Below are 24,971 nucleotides of genomic sequence, written 5' to 3'. Positions count from 1 at the left end.
ATACTGTAATACAGTAACAAATATGCAGAAAAATACTGTAATACAGGATAAATATGCAGATAAATACTATAACAGTATAAATACGCGGATAAATACTGTAATACAGGATAAAATATGCAGATAAATACTGTAGTACAGGATAAAATATGCAGATACTGTAATACAGGATAAATGTGCAGATAAATACTGTAAAACAGTATAAATATGCAGATAAATACTGTAATACAGTATAAATATGCAGATAAATACTGTAATACAGGATAAAATATGCAGATACTGTAATACAGGATAAATGTGCAGATAAATACTGTAAAACAGTATAAATACGCAGATAAATACTGTAATACAGGATAAAATATGCAGATAAATACTGTAATACAGGATAAATATGCAGATACTGTAATACAGTATAAATATGCAGATAAATACTGTAATACAGGATCAAATATGCAGATACTGTAATACAGTAATAAATATGCAGATAAATACTGTAAAACAGTATAAATACGCAGATAAATACTATAATAGAGGATAAATATGCAGGTAAATAGACTGGGACTACTGATCAGGTGACTAGCAACATTTAGGTGTTGAAAAAGAAGCTGCATCACACTTACCAATCAAGCAAACTGCCACCTGCGGGCCAGGCGCTGTGCGGCTTTGGTGGTCTCAGGGGCAAAAACTTGGACATGGGAGGAGTTAAGAAAAACCACGGAGAACCACTTTCAAACAACTTTGAAGTGATTGTGGACCACCATCCGCCGCCTCAGCAGGGGTGACAGTCCAGCCGGTGTATGGTGAGGATGGTGGGCTGCTGACCTCCACGAAGGATGTTGTGGATCAGTGTGAGGAATACTGGCTAGACCTCCTCCATCACACCAGCAGGTCTTCCTATGAGGAAGCAGTGCCGGGGGATTCTGTGGTGGACTCTCCTATTTCTGGGGCTGAGGTTGCTGAGGTAGTTAGGAAGCTCCTCGGCGGCAAGGCCCCGGGCGTGGATGCGATCCACCCGGAGTTCCTTAAGGCTCTGGATGCTGTGGGGCCGTCTTGGTTGACAAGAGTCTGCAGCATCGCGTGGACATCGAGGCGGTACATCTGGATTGGCAGACCGGGGTGGTGGTCCCTCTATTTAAGAAGGGGGACCGGAGGGTGGGTTACAACTATCGTGGGATTATCCTCAAGGTCTATTCAGGTGTACTGGAGAGGAGGCTACGCCGGATAGTCTAACCAAGGATTCAGGAGGAACAGTGTGGTTTTCGTCCTGGTTGTGGAACTGTGGACGTGCAGGGGAGTTTGCCAACCAGTTTACATGTGCTTTGTGGACTTGGAGAAGGCATTGGACCGTGTCCTTCAGGAAGTCCTGTGGGGAGTGCTCAGAGAGGATGGGGTATCGGACTGTCTTATTGTGGCAGTCCACTCCCTGTATGATCAGTGTCAGAACTTAGTCCTCTCCCTGTATTATCAGTGTCAGAACTTAGTCCTCTCCCTGTATGATCAGTGTCAGAACTTAGTCCTCTCCCTGTATGATCAGTGTCAGAACTTAGTCCTCTCCCTGTATGATCAGTGTCAGAACTTAGTCCTCTCCCTGTATGATCAGTGTCAGAACTTAGTCCTCTCCCTGTATGATCAGTGTCAGAACTTAGTCCTCTCCCTGTATTATCAGTGTCAGAACTTAGTCCTCTCCCTGTATGATCAGTGTCAGAACTTAGTCCTCTCCCTGTATGATCAGTGTCAGAACTTAGTCCTCTCCCTGTATGATCAGTGTCAGAACTTAGTCCTCTCCCTGTATGATCAGTGTCAGAACTTAGTCCTCTCCCTGTATTATCAGTGTCAGAACTTAGTCCTCTCCCTGTATGATCAGTGTCAGAACTTAGTCCTCTCCCTGTATGATCAGTGTCAGAACTTAGTCCTCTCTCTGTATGATCAGTGTCAGAACTTAGTCCTCTCCCTGTATTATCAGTGTCAGAACTTAGTCCTCTCCCTGTATGATCAGTGTCATAACTTAGTCCTCTCCCTGTATGATCAGTGTCAGAATTTAGTCCTCTCCCTGTATTATCAGTGTCAGAACTTAGTCCTCTCCCTGTATGATCAGTGTCAGAACTTAGTCCTCTCCCTGTATGATCAGTGTCAGAACTTAGTCCTCTCCCTGTATGATCAGTGTCAGAACTTAGTCCTCTCCCTGTATGATCAGTGTCAGAACTTAGTCCTCTCCCTGTATGATCAGTGTCAGAACTTAGTCCTCTCCCTGTATTATCAGTGTCAGAACTTAGTCCTCTCCCTGTATGATCAGTGTCAGAACTTAGTCCTCTCCCTGTATGATCAGTGTCAGAACTTGGTCCGCATTGCCGCCAGTAAGTCGGACACGTTTCCAGTGAAGGTTGGACTCCGCCAAGGCTGTCCTTTGTCACCCATTCTGTTCATATCTTTTATGGACAGAGGTTCTTGGAGCAGTCAAGGCGTTGAGGGAATCCGGTTTGGTGGCTGCAGGATTAGGTCTCTGCTTTTTGCAGATGATGTGGTCCTGATGGCTTCATCTGGCCAGGATCTTCAGCTCTCACTGGATCGGTTCTCAACCGAGTATGAAGATACACAGTCCATGGTTCTCGCCTGGGAGAGGCTGGAGTGCCATCTCTGGGTTGGGTTCGACCCTGCCCGAAGTGGAGGAGTTCAAGTACCTCAGAGTCTTGTTCACAAGGGAGGGAAGAGTGGCTCGTGAGATGGACAGGTGGATCGGTGCAGAGTCTGCAGTGATGTAGACTCTGTATCGATCTGTTGTGGTGAAGAAAGAGCTGAACCGGAAGGCAAAGCTCTCAATTTACCGGTCGATCTACGTTCCCATCCTCACCTATGGTCATGACCTTTGGGTTATGACCGAAAGGATAAGATCACGGGTACAAGCGGCCCAAATGAGTTTCCTCCGGTTTTCGGTGGGTCTCTCCCTTAGAGATAGGGTGAGAAGATCTGTCACCCATGAGGAGATCAGAGTCAAGTCAGAGCAACCAGGTGAGGTGGTTCGGGCATCTGGCCTGGATGACCCCGGATGCCTCCCTAGGGAGGTGTTTAGGAGGAGACAATGGGGTAGTCCCAGGACACGTTGGGGGGACTATGTCTCCCAGCTGGCTTGGGAACACCTTGGAATCACCCAAGAGAAGCTGGACTAAGGGAAGTCTGGGCTTCTTTGCTTAGGCTGCTGCCCCCGCGACCCCACCTCAGATAAGTGAAGATGGATGATCTGCTTTCAACAATGACAGTTTTTTGACAAACAAGGATGCATCATCACAAGTCACAGATTATTTTAGTAAACATGATGTCCTACTTCTTCCCCCAGTCACAAGTCATAGATTATTTTAGTAAACATGATGTCATACTTCTTCACCCAGTCACAAGTCATAGATTATTTTAGTAAACATGATGTCATACTTCTTCACCCAGTCACAAGTCATAGATTATTTTAGTAAACATGATGTCATACTTCTTCACCCAGTCACAAGCCGGTGTGATGATGTAAACATGTCATACTTCTTCACCCAGTCACAAGTCATAGATTTTATTAAACATGATGTCATACTTCACTAAGTCACAAGTCATAGATTTTAGTAAACATGTCGTCATACTTCTTCACCCAGTCACAAGTCAGTGTGATGATGTAAACATGATGTCATACTTCTTCACCCAGTCACAAGCCGGTGTGATGATGTAAACATGTCATACTTCTTCACCCAGTCACAAGTCATAGATTACAGTAAACATGATGTCATACTTCACAAAGTCACAAGTCATAGATTTTAGTAAACATGTCGTCATACTTCTTCACTCAGTCACAAGTCAGTGTGATGATGTAAACATGATGTCATACTTCTTCACCCAGTCACAAGCCGGTGTGATGATGTAAACATGCCATACTTCTTCACCCAGTCACAAGTCATAGATTACAGTAAACATGATGTCATACTTCACAAAGTCACAAGTCATAGATTTTAGTAAACATGTCGTCATACTTCTTCACCCAGTCACAAGTCAGTGTGATGATGTAAACATGTCATACTTCTTCACCCAGTCACAAGCCGGTGTGATGATGTAAACATGTCATACTTCTTCACCCAGTCACAAGTCATAGATTACAGTAAACATGATGTCATACTTCACAAAGTCACAAGTCATAGATTTTAGTAAACATGTCGTCATACTTCTTCACCCAGTCACAAGTCAGTGTGATGATGTAAACATGATGTCATACTTCTTCACCCAGTCACAAGTCAGTGTGATGATGTAAACATGATGTCATACTTCTTCACCCAGTCATGGAGTCACAAAAGAGTTGAAATAATTTATTCACTTGCACAAATAGAAAACACTATGATAAAATAGATCTGCTGCAGGGGGCGGGGCATCTAGAAAAGTCTCCAATCAGCAGCAAGCAGAGTGTGACATCACCAGCAGTAATATGAGGAGGAGGAGCTAACACATTGATGATTGTTCTATTGATACTGTCACCTTTATTGCTGAGTCACCTGATATCACCCTGCCTGGATCACTTCACACCAGCTCCAGTACCTGCAGGACAAAACACAACATTCACACGTCTTGATATCATCTTGATATCACAAGTCGCTTCTACTGCATCTAGGGATGTCCCCATCTACATCTTTGTCCTCACAGCCGATCCCGTATCAGTCCTGCCCCCATCTTCTGACTCACGACGATACATGTTGTCTACCCGAGGCTTACGTCGATACATGTTGCCTACCCGAGGCTTAAGTCGATACATGTTGCCTACCTGCGACTAAAGATGATACATGATGTCTACTTGAGACTAAAGACTATACATGTTGTCTACCTGAGACTAAAGACGATACATGATGTCTATTTGAGACTAAAGGCTATACACGTTGTCTACCTGAGACTAAAGACGATACATGATGTCTACCTAGGACTGAAGACGATATGTGATGTCTACTTGAGACTAAAGACTATACACGATGTCTACCTGAGACTAAAGACGATACATTACATCTACTTGAGACTAAAATCGATGCATCTTGTCTACCTGAGACGATACATGTCTACCTTAGACTAAAGACTATACATGTTGTCTACCTGAGACTAAAGACGATACATGATGTCTACCTGAGACTAAAGACGATACATGATGTCTACCTGAGACTAAAGACGATACATGATGTCTACCTGAGACTAAAGACGATACATGATGTCTACTTGAGACTAAAGGTTATACACCCTGTCTACCTGAGACAAAAGACGATACATGTCTACTTGAGACTAAAGATGATACATGTCTACCTTAGACTAAAGACTATACATATCTACCTGAGACTAAAGACGATACATTACATCTACTTGAGACTAAAATCGATGCGTGTTGTCTACCTGAGACGATACATGTCTATCTTAGACTAAAGACTATACATGTTGTCTACCTGAGACTAAAGACGATACATTTTGCTTACCTAAGACTAAAGACGATACATTATGTCTACTTGAGACTAAAGACGATGCATGTCTACCTAAGACCAAAGACTACACATGTTGTCTACCTGAAGTTTAAGATGATACAGGTTGTCTACCTGAGACCAAAGACGATGAATGTCTACCTAAGGCTAAAAACGATACAGGTTGTGTACCTGAGACTAAAGACTATACATGATATCTACCTGAGATCAAAGACAATACAGGTTGTCTACCTGAGGCCAAAGACGATACATGATGTCTACCCGAGGCTAAAGACGATACATGTTATCTACCTGAGACTAAAGACGATACATGTCTACTTGAGACCAACGACGATACAGGTTGTCTACCTGAGACCAAAGACGATACAGGTTGTCTACCTGAGACTAACGACGATACATAATGTCTACTTGAGACTTAAGACGATACACGTTGTCTACCAGAGACTAAGATGATACATGATGTCTACTTGAGACTAAAGACGATACATGTCTACCTGAGACTAAAGACTATACATATCTACCTTTGACCAAAGACAATACAGGTTGTCTACCTGAGGCCAAAGACGATACATAATGTCTACCTGAGACTAAAGACGATACATGTCTACCTGAGACTAAAGACTATACATATCTACCTTTGACCAAAGACAATACAGGTTGTCTACCTGAGGCCAAAGACGATACAGGTTGTCTACCTGAGACTAACGACGATACATAATGTCTACTTGAGACTTAAGACGATACACGTTGTCTACCAGAGACTAAGATGATACATGATGTCTACTTGAGACTAAAGACGATATATGTTGTCAACTTGAGACTAAAGACGATACATGTCTACCTGAGACTAAAGACTATACATATCTACCTTTGACCAAAGACAATACAGGTTGTCTACCTGAGGCCAAAGACGATACATAATGTCTACCTGAGACTAAAGACGATACATGTCTACTTGAGACTAAAGACGGTACACGTTGTCTACCAGAGACTAGGATGATACATGATGTCTACTTGAGACTAAAGACGCTACATGTTGTCAACTTGAGACTAAAGACGATACATGTCTACCTGAGACTAAAGACTATACATATCTACCTTTGACCAAAGACAATACAGGTTGTCTACCTGAGGCCAAAGACGATACATGATGTCTACTTGAGGTTAAAGACGATACATGTTGTCTACCTGAGACTAAAGACGATACATGTTGTCCCCTTGAGACTATTAATAAGAGTGTGTAAATAGAATGCATGATGATATCAAAAGAACATTAAAATATTATGTGAGAAGAGTATGTAAATAGAATGTATAATGATGATATCAAAAGTAAATTAAAATATGAAGTATGTTAGAAGAGTGTGTGAATAGAATGTTTGATGATGATATCAAAAGTACAGTCAAGTATTAATCCAGTTAATTAGAAGAGGGTGTGTTTCCAGAAGATGTTTCCTCACCTTGATAGTTCCTTGACTGTTGGCAGCAATCAGCACATTAGACTCCTGGACACACAAGTAGAGGAGATGATCATGTCCATCACACACACACACATCATCACATGAGTAGTGATATCAATGTTGATATCATATTGTCATTACTTTACTAGAAGAGTGGGACAAACATTGAATATGTGTGTGATGCCATTTGAACTTAACTGTAGCCCAGAGCTAGCTGACCTGACCTGAACCTGCTGATATCAGCACGTGTCAAGTCCAAGACTTGAAGCAGGTTTAAAAGTTGGCATGCTAACACTTAGCAAGTTACAAGAGTGAGGAGTAGGGCAGGAAAACTGGCACGCTAACATTAGCATTGCTCAGATACCAAATGAAGACAACAGCATTCATTTTAATTGGAAATGCTTTATAGGTTCCCCAAGTGTCATGAACATTCTGGTCCGAGGTCTGCCCTTGATGAACTAGATTGTGGCGTGCCACCACACCTTTAAAAAATGAGTTTTTTTTTTACTCGTAAACAAATGGCAGTAACACCATGTATTGTAGCCTCCACAAGACAAGTGCCACACTCTTTTTAGCTTTTATTGCCAATCTTACACTAACAAAAGGCCTAATTTCTAACACCTACTTCCTCATCCTATGCCAACATGGTGTTTTCCCAGACCATGGATGTCATCATCCTACACCCCAAACTGGTATGATGATGTCATGTGCAGACTAGACAAGAATAAAGAGGTCTCACTCCATGTGGCAGGGCCCTCCAGCAGACGGCGCTGACAAACTCGTTGGTGTCGTCCTCCTTCTTGTCCTTGTCCAGCACACTCTTCACCGTGTCAAACTTGAAGGTGAGCAGGGTCTTGGACAGCCCTTTGTAGTACAGGTAGAGGGAGTTGTTCTCACTTCCTGCGCGGACAGGAAGCAGACGCACACATGGAACAGGGGAGCAGGGGAAGGAAGGACGGTAGGAAGGTAGGAAGGAGTGTTTACCACAGGCTACGTAGTCTCCATTGGAGGCCAGGCCTACAAAGTTCTTCTCGTTGATGTGGCCTTTGAAGGAGCGCAGGCAGTGAGGCTTGTTGACGTTCCACAGCTTCAGCTGGCTGTCTGTAGACCTGACATCATCACATGAACACACACTTCAAGCTTCTGACATCATCACATGACCACACACTTCAAGTCTGTAGACCTGACATCATTACATGAACACACACTTCAAGCTTCTGACATCATCACATGACCACACACTTCAAGCTTCTGACATCATCACATGACCACACACTTCAAGTCTGTAGACCTGACATCATCACATGAACACACACTTCAAGCTTCTGACATCATCACATGACCACACACTTCAAGTCTGTAGACCTGACATCATCACATGAACACACACTTCAAGTCTGTAGACCTGACATCATCACATGAACACACACTTCAAGTCTGTAGACCTGACATCATCACATGAACACACACTTCAAGTCTGTAGACCTGACATCATCACATGAACACACACTTCAAGTCTGTAGACCTGACATCATCACATGAACACACACTTCAAGCTTCTGACATCATCACATGACCACACACTTCAAGTCTGTAGACCTGACATCATCACATGAACACACACTTCAAGTCTGTAGACCTGACATCATCACATGAACACACACTTCAAGTCTGTAGACCTGACATCATCACATGAACACACACTTCAAGTCTGTAGACCTGACATCATCACATGACCACACACTTCAAGTCTGTAGACCTGACATCATCACATGACCACACACTTCAAGTCTGTAGACCTGACATCATCACATGAACACACACTTCAAGTCTGTAGACCTGACATCATCACATGACCACACACTTCAAGTCTGTAGACCTGACATCATCACATGACCACACACTTCAAGTCTGTAGACCTGACATCATCACATGAACACACACTTCAAGTCTGTAGACCTGACATCATCACATGAACACACACTTCAAGTCTGTAGACTTGACATCATCACATGACCACACACTTCAAGTCTGTATACCTGACATCATCACATGAACACACACTTCAAGTCTGTAGACCTGACATCATCACATGACCACACACTTCAAGTCTGTAGACCTGACATCATCACATGACCACACACTTCAAGTCTGTAGACCTGACATCATCACATGACCACACACTTCAAGTCTGTAGACCTGACATCATCACATGAACACACACTTCAAGTCTGTAGACCTGACATCATCACATGACCACACACTTCAAGTCTGTAGACCTGACATCATCACATGACCACACACTTCAAGTCTGTAGACCTGACATCATCACATGACCACACACTTCAAGCTTCTGACACCATCACATGACCACACACTTCAAGTCTGTAGACCTGACATCATCACATGACCACACACTTCAAGTCTGTAGACCTGACATCATCACATGACCACACACTTCAAGTCTGTAGACCTGACATCATCACATGAACACACACTTCAAGCTTCAGACATCATCACATGACCACACACTTCAAGTCTGTAGACCTGACATCATCACATGAACACACACTTCAAGTCTGTAGACCTGACATCATCACATGAACACACACTTCAAGCTTCTGACATCATCACATGACCACACACTTCAAGTCTGTAGACCTGACATCATCACATGAACACACACTTCAAGTCTGTAGACCTGACATCATCACATGAACACACACTTCAAGTCTGTAGACCTGACATCATCACATGAACACACACTTCAAGTCTGTAGACCTGACATCATCACATGACCACACACTTCAAGTCTGTAGACCTGACATCATCACATGACCACACACTTCAAGTCTGTAGACCTGACATCATCACATGAACACACACTTCAAGTCTGTAGACCTGACATCATCACATGAACACACACTTCAAGTCTGTAGACCTGACATCATCACATGAACACACACTTCAAGTCTGTAGACCTGACATCATCACATGAACACACACTTCAAGTCTGTAGACCTGACATCATCACATGACCACACACTTCAAGTCTGTAGACCTGACATCATCACATGACCACACACTTCAAGTCTGTAGACCTGACATCATCACATGAACACACACTTCAAGTCTGTAGACCTGACATCATCACATGACCACACACTTCAAGTCTGTAGACCTGACATCATCACATGACCACACACTTCAAGTCTGTAGACCTGACATCATCACATGAACACACACTTCAAGTCTGTAGACCTGACATCATCACATGAACACACACTTCAAGTCTGTAGACTTGACATCATCACATGACCACACACTTCAAGTCTGTATACCTGACATCATCACATGAACACACACTTCAAGTCTGTAGACCTGACATCATCACATGACCACACACTTCAAGTCTGTAGACCTGACATCATCACATGACCACACACTTCAAGTCTGTAGACCTGACATCATCACATGACCACACACTTCAAGTCTGTAGACCTGACATCATCACATGAACACACACTTCAAGTCTGTAGACCTGACATCATCACATGACCACACACTTCAAGTCTGTAGACCTGACATCATCACATGACCACACACTTCAAGTCTGTAGACCTGACATCATCACATGACCACACACTTCAAGCTTCTGACACCATCACATGACCACACACTTCAAGTCTGTAGACCTGACATCATCACATGACCACACACTTCAAGTCTGTAGACCTGACATCATCACATGACCACACACTTCAAGTCTGTAGACCTGACATCATCACATGAACACACACTTCAAGCTTCAGACATCATCACATGACCACACACTTCAAGTCTGTAGACCTGACATCATCACATGAACACACACTTCAAGTCTGTAGACCTGACATCATCACATGAACACACACTTCAAGCTTCTGACATCATCACATGACCACACACTTCAAGTCTGTAGACCTGACATCATCACATGAACACACACTTCAAGTCTGTAGACCTGACATCATCACATGAACACACACTTCAAGTCTGTAGACCTGACATCATCACATGAACACACACTTCAAGTCTGTAGACCTGACATCATCACATGACCACACACTTCAAGTCTGTAGACCTGACATCATCACATGACCACACACTTCAAGTCTGTAGACCTGACATCATCACATGAACACACACTTCAAGTCTGTAGACCTGACATCATCACATGAACACACACTTCAAGTCTGTAGACCTGACATCATCACATGACCACACACTTCAAGTCTGTAGACCTGACATCATCACATGAACACACACTTCAAGTCTGTAGACCTGACATCATCACATGACCACACACTTCAAGTCTGTAGACCTGACATCATCACATGACCACACACTTCAAGTCTGTAGACCTGACATCATCACATGACCACACACTTCAAGTCTGTAGACCTGACATCATCACATGAACACACACTTCAAGTCTGTAGACCTGACATCATCACATGACCACACACTTCAAGTCTGTAGACCTGACATCATCACATGACCACACACTTCAAGTCTGTAGACCTGACATCATCACATGACCACACACTTCAAGCTTCTGACACCATCACATGACCACACACTTCAAGTCTGTAGACCTGACATCATCACATGACCACACACTTCAAGCTTCTGACATCATCACATGACCACACACTTCAAGTCTGTAGACCTGACATCATCACATGACCACACGCTTCAAGCTTCTGACATCATCACATGACCACACACTTCAAGTCTGTAGACCTGACATCATCACATGACCACACGCTTCAAGCTTCTGACATCATCACATGACCACACACTTCAAGTCTGTAGACCTGACTTCATCACATGACCACACACTTCAAGCTTCAGACATCATCACATGACCACACACTTCAAGTCTGTAGACCTGACATCATCACATGACCACACACTTCAAGCTTCTGACATCATCACATGACCACACACTTCAAGTCTGTAGACCTGACATCATCACATGACCACACGCTTCAAGCTTCTGACATCATCACATGACCACACACTTCAAGTCTGTAGACCTGACTTCATCACATGACCACACACTTCAAGCTTCAGACATCATCACATGACCACACACTTCAAGCAGCCAGCACACTCAACACAACACCTAACTCTCATCAACATTATAAATATATACATATATATATATACATATATATGAGTTTAGTAAGATGCAGACTTACGCAGACACGATCTCCTCCCCGTTGACAAACTTGGCGTAGGACACGGCCTTCCTGTGGCCCTTGAAGACCATGATGGGCTGCTTGGTGTTGCGCAGGTCGTAGTAGTGGACACAGTGGTCTGCAAGGAGAACACATCTCATCTCTGGCACCTCCAATGAACATTATAGATGTAAATATAAACAGAATACAACGATTTGCAAATCCTTTTCAAACCATATTCAGTTGAATATGCTACAAAGACAACATATTTGATGTTCAAACTCATAAATATTGTCTTTTTTTTGCAAATAATCATTAACTTTAGAATTTGATGCCAGCAACACGTGACAAAGAAGTTGGGAAAGGTGGCAATAAATACTGATAAAGTTGAGGAATGCTCATTAAACACTTATTTGGAACATCCCACAGGTGTGCAGGCTAATTGGGAACAGGTGGGTGCCATGATTGGCTATAAAAACAGCTTCCCAAAAAAGGTTCAGTCTTTCACAAGAAAGGATGGGGCGAGGTACACCCCTTTGTCCACAACTGCGTGAGCAAATAGTCAAACAGTTTAAGAACAACCTTTCTCAAAGTCCAATTGCAAGAAATTTAGGGATTTCAACATCTACGCTCCATAATATCATCAAAAGGTTCGGAGCATCTGGAGAAATCACTCCACGTAAGCGGCATGGCTGGAAACCAACATTGAAAGACCGTGACCTTCCATCCCTCAGACAGCACTGTATCAAAAACTCACATCAATCTCTAAAGGATATCACCACATGGGCTCAGGAACACTTCAGAAAACCACTGTCACTAAATACAGTTGGTCGCTACATCTGTAAGTGCAAGTTAAAGCTCTACTATGCAAAGCGAAAGCCATTTATCAACAACATCCAGAAACGCCGCCGGCTTCTCTGGGCCCGAGATCATCTAAGATGGACTGATGCAAAGTGGAAAAGTGTTCTGTGGTCTGACGAGTCCACATTTCAAATTATATTTGGATACTGTGGATGTGGTGTCCCCCAGAACAAAGAGGAAAATAACCAAAGTTAAAAAGCCAGCATCTGTGATGGTATGGGGGTGTATTAGAATCAGAATCATTTTTATTTGTCCGTTCCAACATGTACAAGACACATCCGAACTGAAATTACATTTTACATAACATTAGTGCCCAAGGCATGGGTAACTTACACATCTGTGGAGGCACCATTAATGCTGAATGGTCCATACAGGTTTTGGAATAACATATGTTGTCAACCAAGCAACGTTATCATGGATGCCCCTGCTTATTTCAGCAAAACAATGCCAAACCACGAGTTACAACAGCGTGGCTTTGTAGTAAAGGAGTGCGGATACTTTCCTGGCCCGCCTGCAGTCCAGACCTGTCTCCCATGGAAAATGTGTGGCGCATTATGAAGCGTAAAATACGACAGCGGAGACCCCGGACTGTTGAACAACTTAAGCTGTACATCAAGCAAGAATGGTAAAGAATTCCACTTTCAAAGCTTCAACAATTAGTTTCCTCAGTTCCCAAACATTTATTGAGTGTTGTTAGAAGAAAAGGTGATGTAACACAGTGGTGAACATGCCCTTTCCCAACTACTTTGGCACATGTTGCAGCCATGAAATTCTAAAGTTAATGATTATTTGCAGAAAAAAAACAAAGTTTATGAGTTTGAACATCAAATATGTTGTCTTCGTAGCATATTCAACAGAAATTGGGTTGAAATGGATTTGCAAATCCTTGTATTCCATTTATATTTACATCTAACACAATGTCCCAACTCATGTGGAAACAGGCTTTGTACACAAACCTGTACTTCACATTTAGTGACATGCTGATTCTTATTTTTACACTTTTTTCCCCAAATTCCATTGTATGTTATACTCTTCTGACACCACCAGATGGCAGTATAGGTGTCCACATAAGACCCCAATTCAGTAGTGTACACCATTTTAGAAATGAGAGCTATAAAGGTGCTCAGCCTTTAGAGGTTTTAAAGGTAAATAAAAAGAGAATAGGTGTGTGGGTGTACCTGCGCAGCCAAAGGCCAGATGGTAGCGGGAGGCAGGGCTGAACTTGACACAGCAGACGTTGGCCTTGGCTTCGATGCTGGCCACGGAGTTGTCCAGGTTGGTGGACCACAGCTTGACTACAGTGCAGACATCAGGTGTGTGAGACACCTGAACAACATGGCTGACACCACCACTGCCTGTTTACCTTTGGCATCATCAGAACCGGACGCTAGCAGCTTGGGGTCCATCAGGTTGAAGTCCACACTCCAGCAGCGCTTTTCATGTTCCTGTCAAGCAAAGACCACATCTTCTCCTCACGTCCTCACACACACCCTGTCAGCAACCTGGACAAGTACCTGGTAGACTTTGGACCTCTGGCCCGTAAAGCCATCCCATAATATGACCGTGCCCTCGTAGTCGCTGCTGGCCAGGAGGTTCTTGTGGTAGCTGCTCCAGCTGATACAGCTGCAACCACATGACATCATCATTGGTACTATTTACACATCAGTATGGTATGACCACATGACATCATCATTAGTATTTACACATCATTATGGTATGACCACATGACATCATCATTAGTATTTACACATCAGTATGGTGTGACCACATGACATCATCATTAGTATTTACACATCAGTATGGTATGACCACATGACATCATCATTGGTACTATTTACACATCAGTATGGTATGACCACATCACATCATCATTAGTATTTACACATCATTATGGTATGACCACATGACATCATCATTAGTATTTACACATCAGTATGGTGTGACCACATGACATCATCATTAGTATTTACACATCAGTATGGTATGACCACATGACATCATCATTGGTACTATTTACACATCAGTATGGTATGACCACATCACATCATCATTAGTATTTACACATCATTATGGTATGACCACATCACATCATCATTAGTATTTACACATCAGTATGGTGTGACCACATGACATCATCATTAGTATTTACACATCAGTATGGTATGACCACATGACATCATCATTAGTATTTACACATCATTATGGTATGACCACATGACATCATCATTAGTATTTACACATTAGTATGGTATGACCACATGACATCATCATTAGTATTTACACATCATTATGGTATGACCACATGACATCATCATTAGTATTTACACATCAGTATAGTATGACCACATGACATCATCATTAGTATTTACACATCAGTACGGTATGACCACATGACATCATCATTGGTACTATTTACACATCAGTACGGTATGACCACATGACATCATCATTGGTACTATTTACACATCTGCATGGTATGACCACATGTCATCATCATTAGTATTTACACATCATTATGGTATGACCACATGACATCATCATTAGTATTTACACATCAGTATGGTATGACCACATGACATCATCATTAGTATTTACACATCAGTATGGTATGACCACATGACATCATCATTAATATGTATACATCAATATGGTATGACCACATGACATCATCATTAGTATTTACACATCAGTACGGTATGACCACTTGACATCATCATTGGTACTATTTACACATCTGCATGGTATGACCACATGTCATCATCATTAGTATTTACACATCATTATGGTATGACCACATGACATCATCATTAGTATTTACACATCAGTATGGTATGACCACATGACATCATCATTAGTATTTACACATCATTATGGTATGACCACATGACATCATCATTAGTATTTACACATCAGTATAGTATGACCACATGACATCATCATTAGTATTTACACATCAGTACGGTATGACCACATGACATCATCATTGGTACTATTTACACATCAGTATAGTATGACCACATGACATCATCATTAGTATTTACACATCATTATGGTATGACCACATGTCATCATCATTAGTATTTACACATCATTATGGTATGACCACATGTCATCATCATTAGTATTTACACATCATTATGGTATGACCACATGACATCATCATTAGTATTTACACATCAGTATGGTATGACCACATGACATCATCATTAGTATTTACACATCAGTATGGTATGACCACATGACATCATCATTAGTATGTATACATCAATATGGTATGACCACATTACATCATCATTAGTATTTACACATCAGTACGGTATGACCACTTGACATCATCATAGGTACTATTTACACATCTGCATGGTATGACCACATGTCATCATCATTAGTATTTACACATCATTATGGTATGACCACATGACATCATCATTAGTATTTACACATCAGTATGGTATGACCACATGACATCATCATTAGTATTTACACATCAGTATGGTATGACCACATGTCATCATCATTAGTATTTACACATCATTATGGTATGACCACATGACATCATCATTAGTATTTACACATCATTATGGTATGACCACATGACATCATCATTAGTATTTACATATCATTATGGTATGACCACATGACATCATCATTAGTATTTACATATCAGTATGGTATGACCACATGACATCATCATTAGTATTTACACATCATTATGGTATGACCACATGACATCATCATTAGTATTTACACATCAGTATGGTATGACCACATGACATCATCATTAGTATTTACACATCAATATGGTATGACCACATGACATCATCATTAGTATTTACACATCAGTATGGTATGACCACATGACATCATCATTAGTATTTACACATCAGTATGGTATGACCACATCACATCATCATTGGTACTATTTACACATCAGTATGGTATGACCACATCACATCATCATTAGTGTTTACACATCAGTATGGTATGACCACATGACATCATCATTAGTATTTACACATCAATATGGTATGACCACATGACATCATCATTAGTATTTACACATCCGTATGGTATGACCACATGACATCATCATTAGTATTTACACATCAGTATGGTATGACCACATGACATCATCATTAGTATTTACACATCAATATGGTATGACCACATGACATCATCATTAGTATTTACACATCAGTATGGTATGACCACATGACATCATCATTAGTATGTATACATCAATATGGTATGACCACATGACATCATCATTAGTATTTACACATCAGTACGGTATGACCACTTGACATCATCATTGGTACTATTTACACATCTGCATGGTATGACCACATGTCATCATCATTAGTATTTACACATCATTATGGTATGACCACATGACATCATCATTAGTATTTACACATCAGTATGGTATGACCACATGACATCATCATTAGTATTTACACATCATTATGGTATGACCACATGACATCATCATTAGTATTTACACATCAGTATAGTATGACCACATGACATCATCATTAGTATTTACACATCCGTATGGTATGACCACATGACATCATCATTAGTATTTACACATCAGTATAGTATGACCACATGACATCATCATTAGTATTTACACATCAGTACGGTATGACCACATGACATCATCATTGGTACTATTTACACATCAGTATAGTATGACCACATGACATCATCATTAGTATTTACACATCATTATGGTATGACCACATGTCATCATCATTAGTATTTACACATCAGTATGGTATGACCACATGACATCATCATTAGTATTTACACATCATTATGGTATGACCACATGACATCATCATTAGTATTTACACATCAGTATAGTATGACCACATGACATCATCATTAGTATTTACACATCAGTACGGTATGACCACATGACATCATCATTGGTACTATTTACACATCAGTATAGTATGACCACATGACATCATCATTAGTATTTACACATCATTATGGTATGACCACATGTCATCATCATTAGTATTTACACATCATTATGGTATGACCACATGTCATCATCATTAGTATTTACACATCATTATGGTATGACCACATGACATCATCATTAGTATTTACACATCAGTATGGTATGACCACATGACATCATCATTAGTATTTACACATCAGTATGGTATGACCACATGACATCATCATTAGTATGTATACATCAATATGGTATGACCACATGACATCATCATTAGTATTTACACATCAGTACGGTATGACCACTTGACATCATCATTGGTACTATTTACACATCTGCATGGTATGACCACATGTCATCATCATTAGTATTTACACATCATTATGGTATGGCCACATGACATCATCATTAGTATTTACACATCAGTATGGTATGACCACATGACATCATCATTAGTATTTACACATCAGTATGGTATGACCACATGTCATCATCATTAGTATTTACACATCATTATGGTATGACCACATGACATCATCATTAGTATTTACACATCATTATGGTATGACCACATGACATCATCATTAGTATTTACATATCATTATGGTATGACCACATGACATCATCATTAGTATTTACACATCAGTATGGTATGACCACATGACATCATCATTAGTATTTACACATCATTATGGTATGACCACATGACATCATCATTAGTATTTACACATCAGTATGGTATGACCACATGACATCATCATTAGTATTTACACATCAATATGGTATGACCACATGACATCATCATTAGTATTTACACATCAGTATGGTATGACCACATGACATCATCATTAGTATTTACACATCAGTATGGTATGACCACATCACATCATCATTGGTACTATTTACACATCAGTATGGTATGACCACATCACATCATCATTAGTATTTACACATCAGTATGGTATGACCACATGACATCATCATTAGTATTTACACATCAATATGGTATGACCACATGACATCATCATTAGTATTTACACATCCGTATGGTATGACCACATGACATCATCATTAGTATTTACACATCAGTATGGTATGACCACATGACATCATCATTAGTATTTACACATCAATATGGTATGACCACATGACATCATCATTAGTATTTACACATCAGTATGGTATGACCACATGACATCATCATTAGTATGTATACATCAATATGGTATGACCACATGACATCATCATTAGTATTTACACATCAGTACGGTATGACCACTTGACATCATCATTGGTACTATTTACACATCTGCATGGTATGACCACATGTCATCATCATTAGTATTTACACATCATTATGGTATGACCACATGACATCATCATTAGTATTTACACATCAGTATGGTATGACCACATGACATCATCATTAGTATTTACACATCATTATGGTATGACCACATGACATCATCATTAGTATTTACACATCAGTATAGTATGACCACATGACATCATCATTAGTATTTACACATCAGTACGGTATGACCACATGACATCATCATTGGTACTATTTACACATCAGTATAGTATGACCACATGTCATCATCATTAGTATTTACACATCATTATGGTATGACCACATGTCATCATCATTAGTATTTACACATCATTATGGTATGACCACATGTCATCATCATTAGTATTTACACATCATTATGGTATGACCACATGACATCATCATTAGTATTTACACATCAGTATGGTATGACCACATGACATCATCATTAGTATTTACACATCAGTATGGTATGACCACATGACATCATCATTAGTATGTATACATCAATATGGTATGACCACATGACATCATCATTAGTATTTACACATCAGTACGGTATGACCACTTGACATCATCATTGGTACTATTTACACATCTGCATGGTATGACCACATGTCATCATCATTAGTATTTACACATCATTATGGTATGACCACATGACATCATCATTAGTATTTACACATCAGTATGGTATGACCACATGACATCATCATTAGTATTTACACATCAGTATGGTATGACCACATGTCATCATCATTAGTATTTACACATCATTATGGTATGACCACATGACATCATCATTAGTATTTACACATCATTATGGTATGACCACATGACATCATCATTAGTATTTACATATCATTATGGTATGACCACATGACATCATCATTAGTATTTACACATCAATATGGTATGACCACATGACATCATCATTAGTATTTACACATCAGTATGGTATGACCACATGACATCATCATTAGTATTTACACATCAGTATGGTATGACCACATCACATCATCATTGGTACTATTTACACATCAGTATGGTATGACCACATCACATCATCATTAGTATTTACACATCAGTATGGTATGACCACATGACATCATCATTAGTATTTACACATCAATATGGTATGACCACATGACATCATCATTAGTATTTACACATCCGTATGGTATGACCACATGACATCATCATTAGTATTTACACATCAGTATGGTATGACCACATGACATCATCATTAGTATTTACACATCAATATGGTATGACCACATGACGTCATCATTAGTATTTACACATCAATATGGTATGACCACGTGACATCATCATTAGTATTTACACATCAATATGGTATGACCACATGACATCATCATTAGTATTTACACATCAGTACGGTATGACCACATGACATCATCATTGGTACTATTTACACATCTGCATGGTATGACCACATGTCATCATCATTAGTATTTACACATCTGCATGGTATGACCACATGACATCATCATTAGTATTCACATCATTTCTGTCACCTTTCTGATTGAATGATGGATCATGAAACTGGTGGCGCTCCTTTTTAATGAGCCCACGCTGCCAGTGTGGCAGAGAGGTGCTTGTGGAGCGACTCCAGCACCCAAAACGCCCAGGAAAGAAGGAAAAAAACTGGATTTCCTGGCAAAACTTGGAACTCCTACCTGATTTTGGAATTGCAGGTCATTTCATTGACAGGATAATGGATGTCCACCGCGTCTTGGATCACCGTGCCGTACTCAAACACCTTGATCTTCTTTGTCACGCCGGCGATGGCGAAGTAGTCGCAATCTCGGTCAAACTCGATGCTGCAACATCAAAAATAGGTAGAATTGTTGACCTACTGCATCGTTCTTATGCGAGCCAACGAGAGGCCATGTCTTTGATACCTGGACACGATACTGGAGCCATTGTAGAGGTCGCTGGCGTAGGAGAGCGTGGCCAAGGGCCTGACGGAGTTGTAGCGCGTGAACTTGGACAGACACTCCTTGAAGTCATCGAGCTGGTTCAAGGTCCTGCCCTCATCTGACACACACAAGTCACGTTAGTAGTGAGCTAGTGCACACCTTCACAACTGTACCCATTGTTTACAAACAACTGGGAAACCAAGTGCCAACGCTGGAGAGCCAAAGCCAAACAGAAATGCTAACAGTTAGCACGCTGGCCAGATCACGTCAAATAACAAAAAATAGGAGCTAAAAAGGCTAGCATGCTAACAGTACTATGCTGATAATAGCATGCTTACATTGGTGCAATACCAAAATATATGACACCGTAGTTTATACATGCTATAATGCTGACTGTAACATCTGTCAAGTATTGGGGTGTGAATTGCATCTGGGGTCACAATTCAATTCAGAATTGATTCAAGAGATTCTCACAATGTATTATTGGGTATAATAGTGATAATGAAACTATTACAAAACACGTTACAGGTTAGAAAAACTCCTTCTGCTTGCATGGAGACGGCCTAAAAACGTCTTATTAAAATTCATTCTTTGTTTTTATACTTTATTTAAATATATTAGTTTGGAAATTATGAAATCGGGATAAATAACGACCACGACTCAGATGGGAGTAGATCTTTTTGTGCACTCCTAGTCAAGTGCCAACATAGATTACTCTGAGGTGTGTACCTGAATCATGTGTTTTTAATGCTACCATGCTAACGTTAGCATGCAGCAATTACTAACATTTAACTCGAAGTGCATAACTACAAAATCAGCTGAACAAAAAATAGCATACTAACGTTAACATGCTGTCAAGTAACAACATATTTGACGCTGAGGTGTGTACCTGAAAAATGTATTTTAAATGCTAGCATGCTAACGTTAGCATGCATCAAATAAAGTATGACTGAGGTCAAAATTAGCTAAAAGAAATAGCATGTGTCAAGTACCAAAACATGACTGAGGTGCATGCCTACAAAATTAACTTAAAAAACTAGCTTACTAACGTTAGCATGCTAACAAGCACCATTTTTCAAGTAACAAAATATTTGACGCTGAGGCGTGTACCTGAAAAATGGGTTTTAAATTCTCGCATGCTAACATTAGCATGCATCAAATACAGTATGACTGAGGTCTGAAGCAACAAAATTAGCGAAAAGAAATAGAATGTGTCAAGCACCAAAACACAACTGAGGTGCATGCCTACAAAATTAACCTAAAAAACTAGCATACTAACGTTAGCATGCTAACAAGTACTCTTTGTCAAGAAACATATTTGACACTGAGGTGTGTACCTGAAAAGTGTTTTAAATGCTCGCATGCTAACGTTAGGATGCTAACAAGTACCATTTGTCAAGTAACATAATATTTGACACAGACGTGTGTACCTGAAAAATGTGTTATAAATGCTAGCATGCCAACGTTAGCATGCATCAAATAAAGTATGACTGAGGTCAAAATTAGCTAAAAGAAATAGCATGTGTCAAGCACCAAAACACGACAGAGGTGCATGCCTCCAAAATTAACTTAAAAAACTAGCATACTAACAACGTTGGCATGCTAACAAGTACCCTTTGTCAAGTAACATAATATTTGACGCTGATGCGTGTACCTGAAAAATGTGAATTAAATGTTATCATGCTAATGTTAGCATGCATCAAATAAAGTGTGACTGAGGTCTGTAGCAACAAAATTAGCTAAAACAAATAGCATGTGTCAAGCACCAAAACACGCTAGTTTTTTAATAAGTTAAAAGACTAGCATACTAATGTTAGCATGCTAACAAGTACCAAAATAGTTGACACTGGGGTGTGTACCAGAAAAATGTGTTTTAAATGCTGGCATGCTAACGTTAGCATGCATCAAGTAAGATAATATTTGATGCTGAAGTGTAAACCTGCAACATTAACATAAGAGCTAGAATGCTAACATTAGAATACTAAGGATTGTTTAACATGAGCTGCGTGCTATGGAGATGATGATTTTGTTTCCCAGCATGATCTGGCACCTGCCCACAGTGCCAAAACCAGCAGTAACTGGTGTACTGACCATGGCATTACTGATTGGCCTGCCAACTCCCCTGACCTAAACCCCATAGAGAATGTGTGGGGTATTGTGAAGAAGAAGCTGAAAGACACCACACCCAATAATTTAAATGAGCTAAAGGCTGCTATTGAAGCATCCTGGGCATCCATAACACCTCGGCCACGACGCATTGATACTGAAATCCATGCAAAAGGATTCCCAACCAAGTACCGAGTGCATTAATTGACATTTTCAAATGTTTGGTTTTGTTTTGCTGTTTGGTATAAATCTTTTTCCTACTTTGTCTGAGGAAATATTCTCATTTTTTGAGATAAGAAATTTTGAGTTTTCTTGAGCTGTACGCCATAATTAAAATAATAAAAGGCTTGCAATATTTCAATTGATGTGTAATGAAACCAGAATGTACAAACCCCGTTTCCATATGAGTTGGTAAATTGTGTTGGATGTAAATATAAACAGAATACAATGATTTGCAAATCCTTTTCAAGCCATATTCAGTTGAATATGCTACAAAGACAACATATTTGATGTTCAAACTCATAAACCTTTTTTTGTGTGCAAATAATCATTAACTTTAGAATTTGATGCCAGCAACACGTGACAAAGAAGTTGGGAAAGGTTGCAAAAAATACTGATAAAATTGAGGAACGCTCATCAAACACTTATTTGGGAACATCCCACAGGTGTGCAGGCTAATTGGGAACAGGTGGGTGCCATGATTGGCTATAAAAGCAGCTTCCAAAAAAATGCTCAGTCTTTCACAAGAAAGGATGGAGCGAGGTACACCCCTTTGTCCACAACTGCATGAGCAAATAGTCAAACAGTTTAAGAACAACCTTTCTCAAAGTGAAATTGCAAGAAATTTAGGGATTTCAACATCTACGCTCCATAATATCATCAAAAGGTTCAGAGAATCTGGAGAAATCACTCCATGTAAGCAGCATGGCTGGAAACAAACATTGAATGACCGTGACCTTTGACAAAACTTTATCATAAACCGACATCACCACATGGGCTCAGGAACACTTCAGAAAACCACTGTCACTAAATACAGTTGGTCGCTACATCTGTAAGTGCAAGTTAAAGCTCTACTATGCAAAGCGAAAGCCATTTATCAACAACATCCAGAAATGCCGCCGGCTTCTCTGGATCCGAGATCATCTAAAATGGACTGATGCAAAGTGGAAATATTTGACATCGTGTCATCCGGACCAAAGGGGAAGCAAACCATCCAGACTGTTATTGACGCAAAGTGTAAAAGCCAGCACGTGTGATGGTATGGGGGTGCATTAGTACCCAAGGCATGGGTAACTTACACATCTGTGAAGGCACCATTAATGCTGAAAGGTACATACAGCTTTTGGAACAACATATGTTGCCATCTAAGTGCCGTCTTTTTCATAGACGCCCCTGCTTATTTCAGCAAGACAATGCCAAGCCACATTCAGCACGTTACAACAGCGTGGCTTCGTAGTAAAAGAGTGTGGGTACTTTCCTGGCCCGCCTGCAGTCAAGACCTGTCTCCCATGGAAAATGTGTGGTGCATTATGAAGCCTAAAATTGGACAGCGGAGACCCCGGACTGTTGAAGGACTGAAGCTCTACATAAAACAAGAATGGGA

General features: G+C 40.3%; 1 protein-coding gene across 3 annotated transcripts in view; it reads right to left on the bottom strand.

Moving 5' to 3' along the window:
• Positions 1-4,314: 4,314 nt before the first annotated feature.
• LOC133545264 (E3 ubiquitin-protein ligase COP1) overlaps positions 4,315-24,971 on the bottom strand; it is a 33,102-nt gene continuing 12,445 nt past the window's right edge. For all 3 annotated transcript variants that reach the window (XM_061890674.1, XM_061890675.1, XM_061890676.1), the window contains 10 exons: positions 21,245-21,380; positions 21,020-21,163; positions 14,529-14,637; positions 14,378-14,459; positions 14,193-14,309; positions 12,175-12,292; positions 7,913-8,037; positions 7,668-7,828; positions 6,929-6,973; positions 4,315-4,554 (listed from right to left, as the gene is read on the bottom strand). In XM_061890674.1, coding sequence (XP_061746658.1) covers positions 4,537-4,554; positions 6,929-6,973; positions 7,668-7,828; positions 7,913-8,037; positions 12,175-12,292; positions 14,193-14,309; positions 14,378-14,459; positions 14,529-14,637; positions 21,020-21,163; positions 21,245-21,380 — 1,055 coding nt within the window. In that variant the 3' untranslated portion in view covers positions 4,315-4,536. The remainder of the gene's footprint in view (positions 4,555-6,928; positions 6,974-7,667; positions 7,829-7,912; positions 8,038-12,174; positions 12,293-14,192; positions 14,310-14,377; positions 14,460-14,528; positions 14,638-21,019; positions 21,164-21,244; positions 21,381-24,971) is intronic.

This window comes from Nerophis ophidion, linkage group LG28 (genome assembly GCF_033978795.1).
Source record: "Nerophis ophidion isolate RoL-2023_Sa linkage group LG28, RoL_Noph_v1.0, whole genome shotgun sequence".
Classification (NCBI taxonomy): Eukaryota; Metazoa; Chordata; class Actinopteri; order Syngnathiformes; family Syngnathidae; genus Nerophis; species Nerophis ophidion.
Note: the sequence above shows the minus strand (reverse complement) of the source record. Positions and strands in the feature narration are given on the sequence as shown.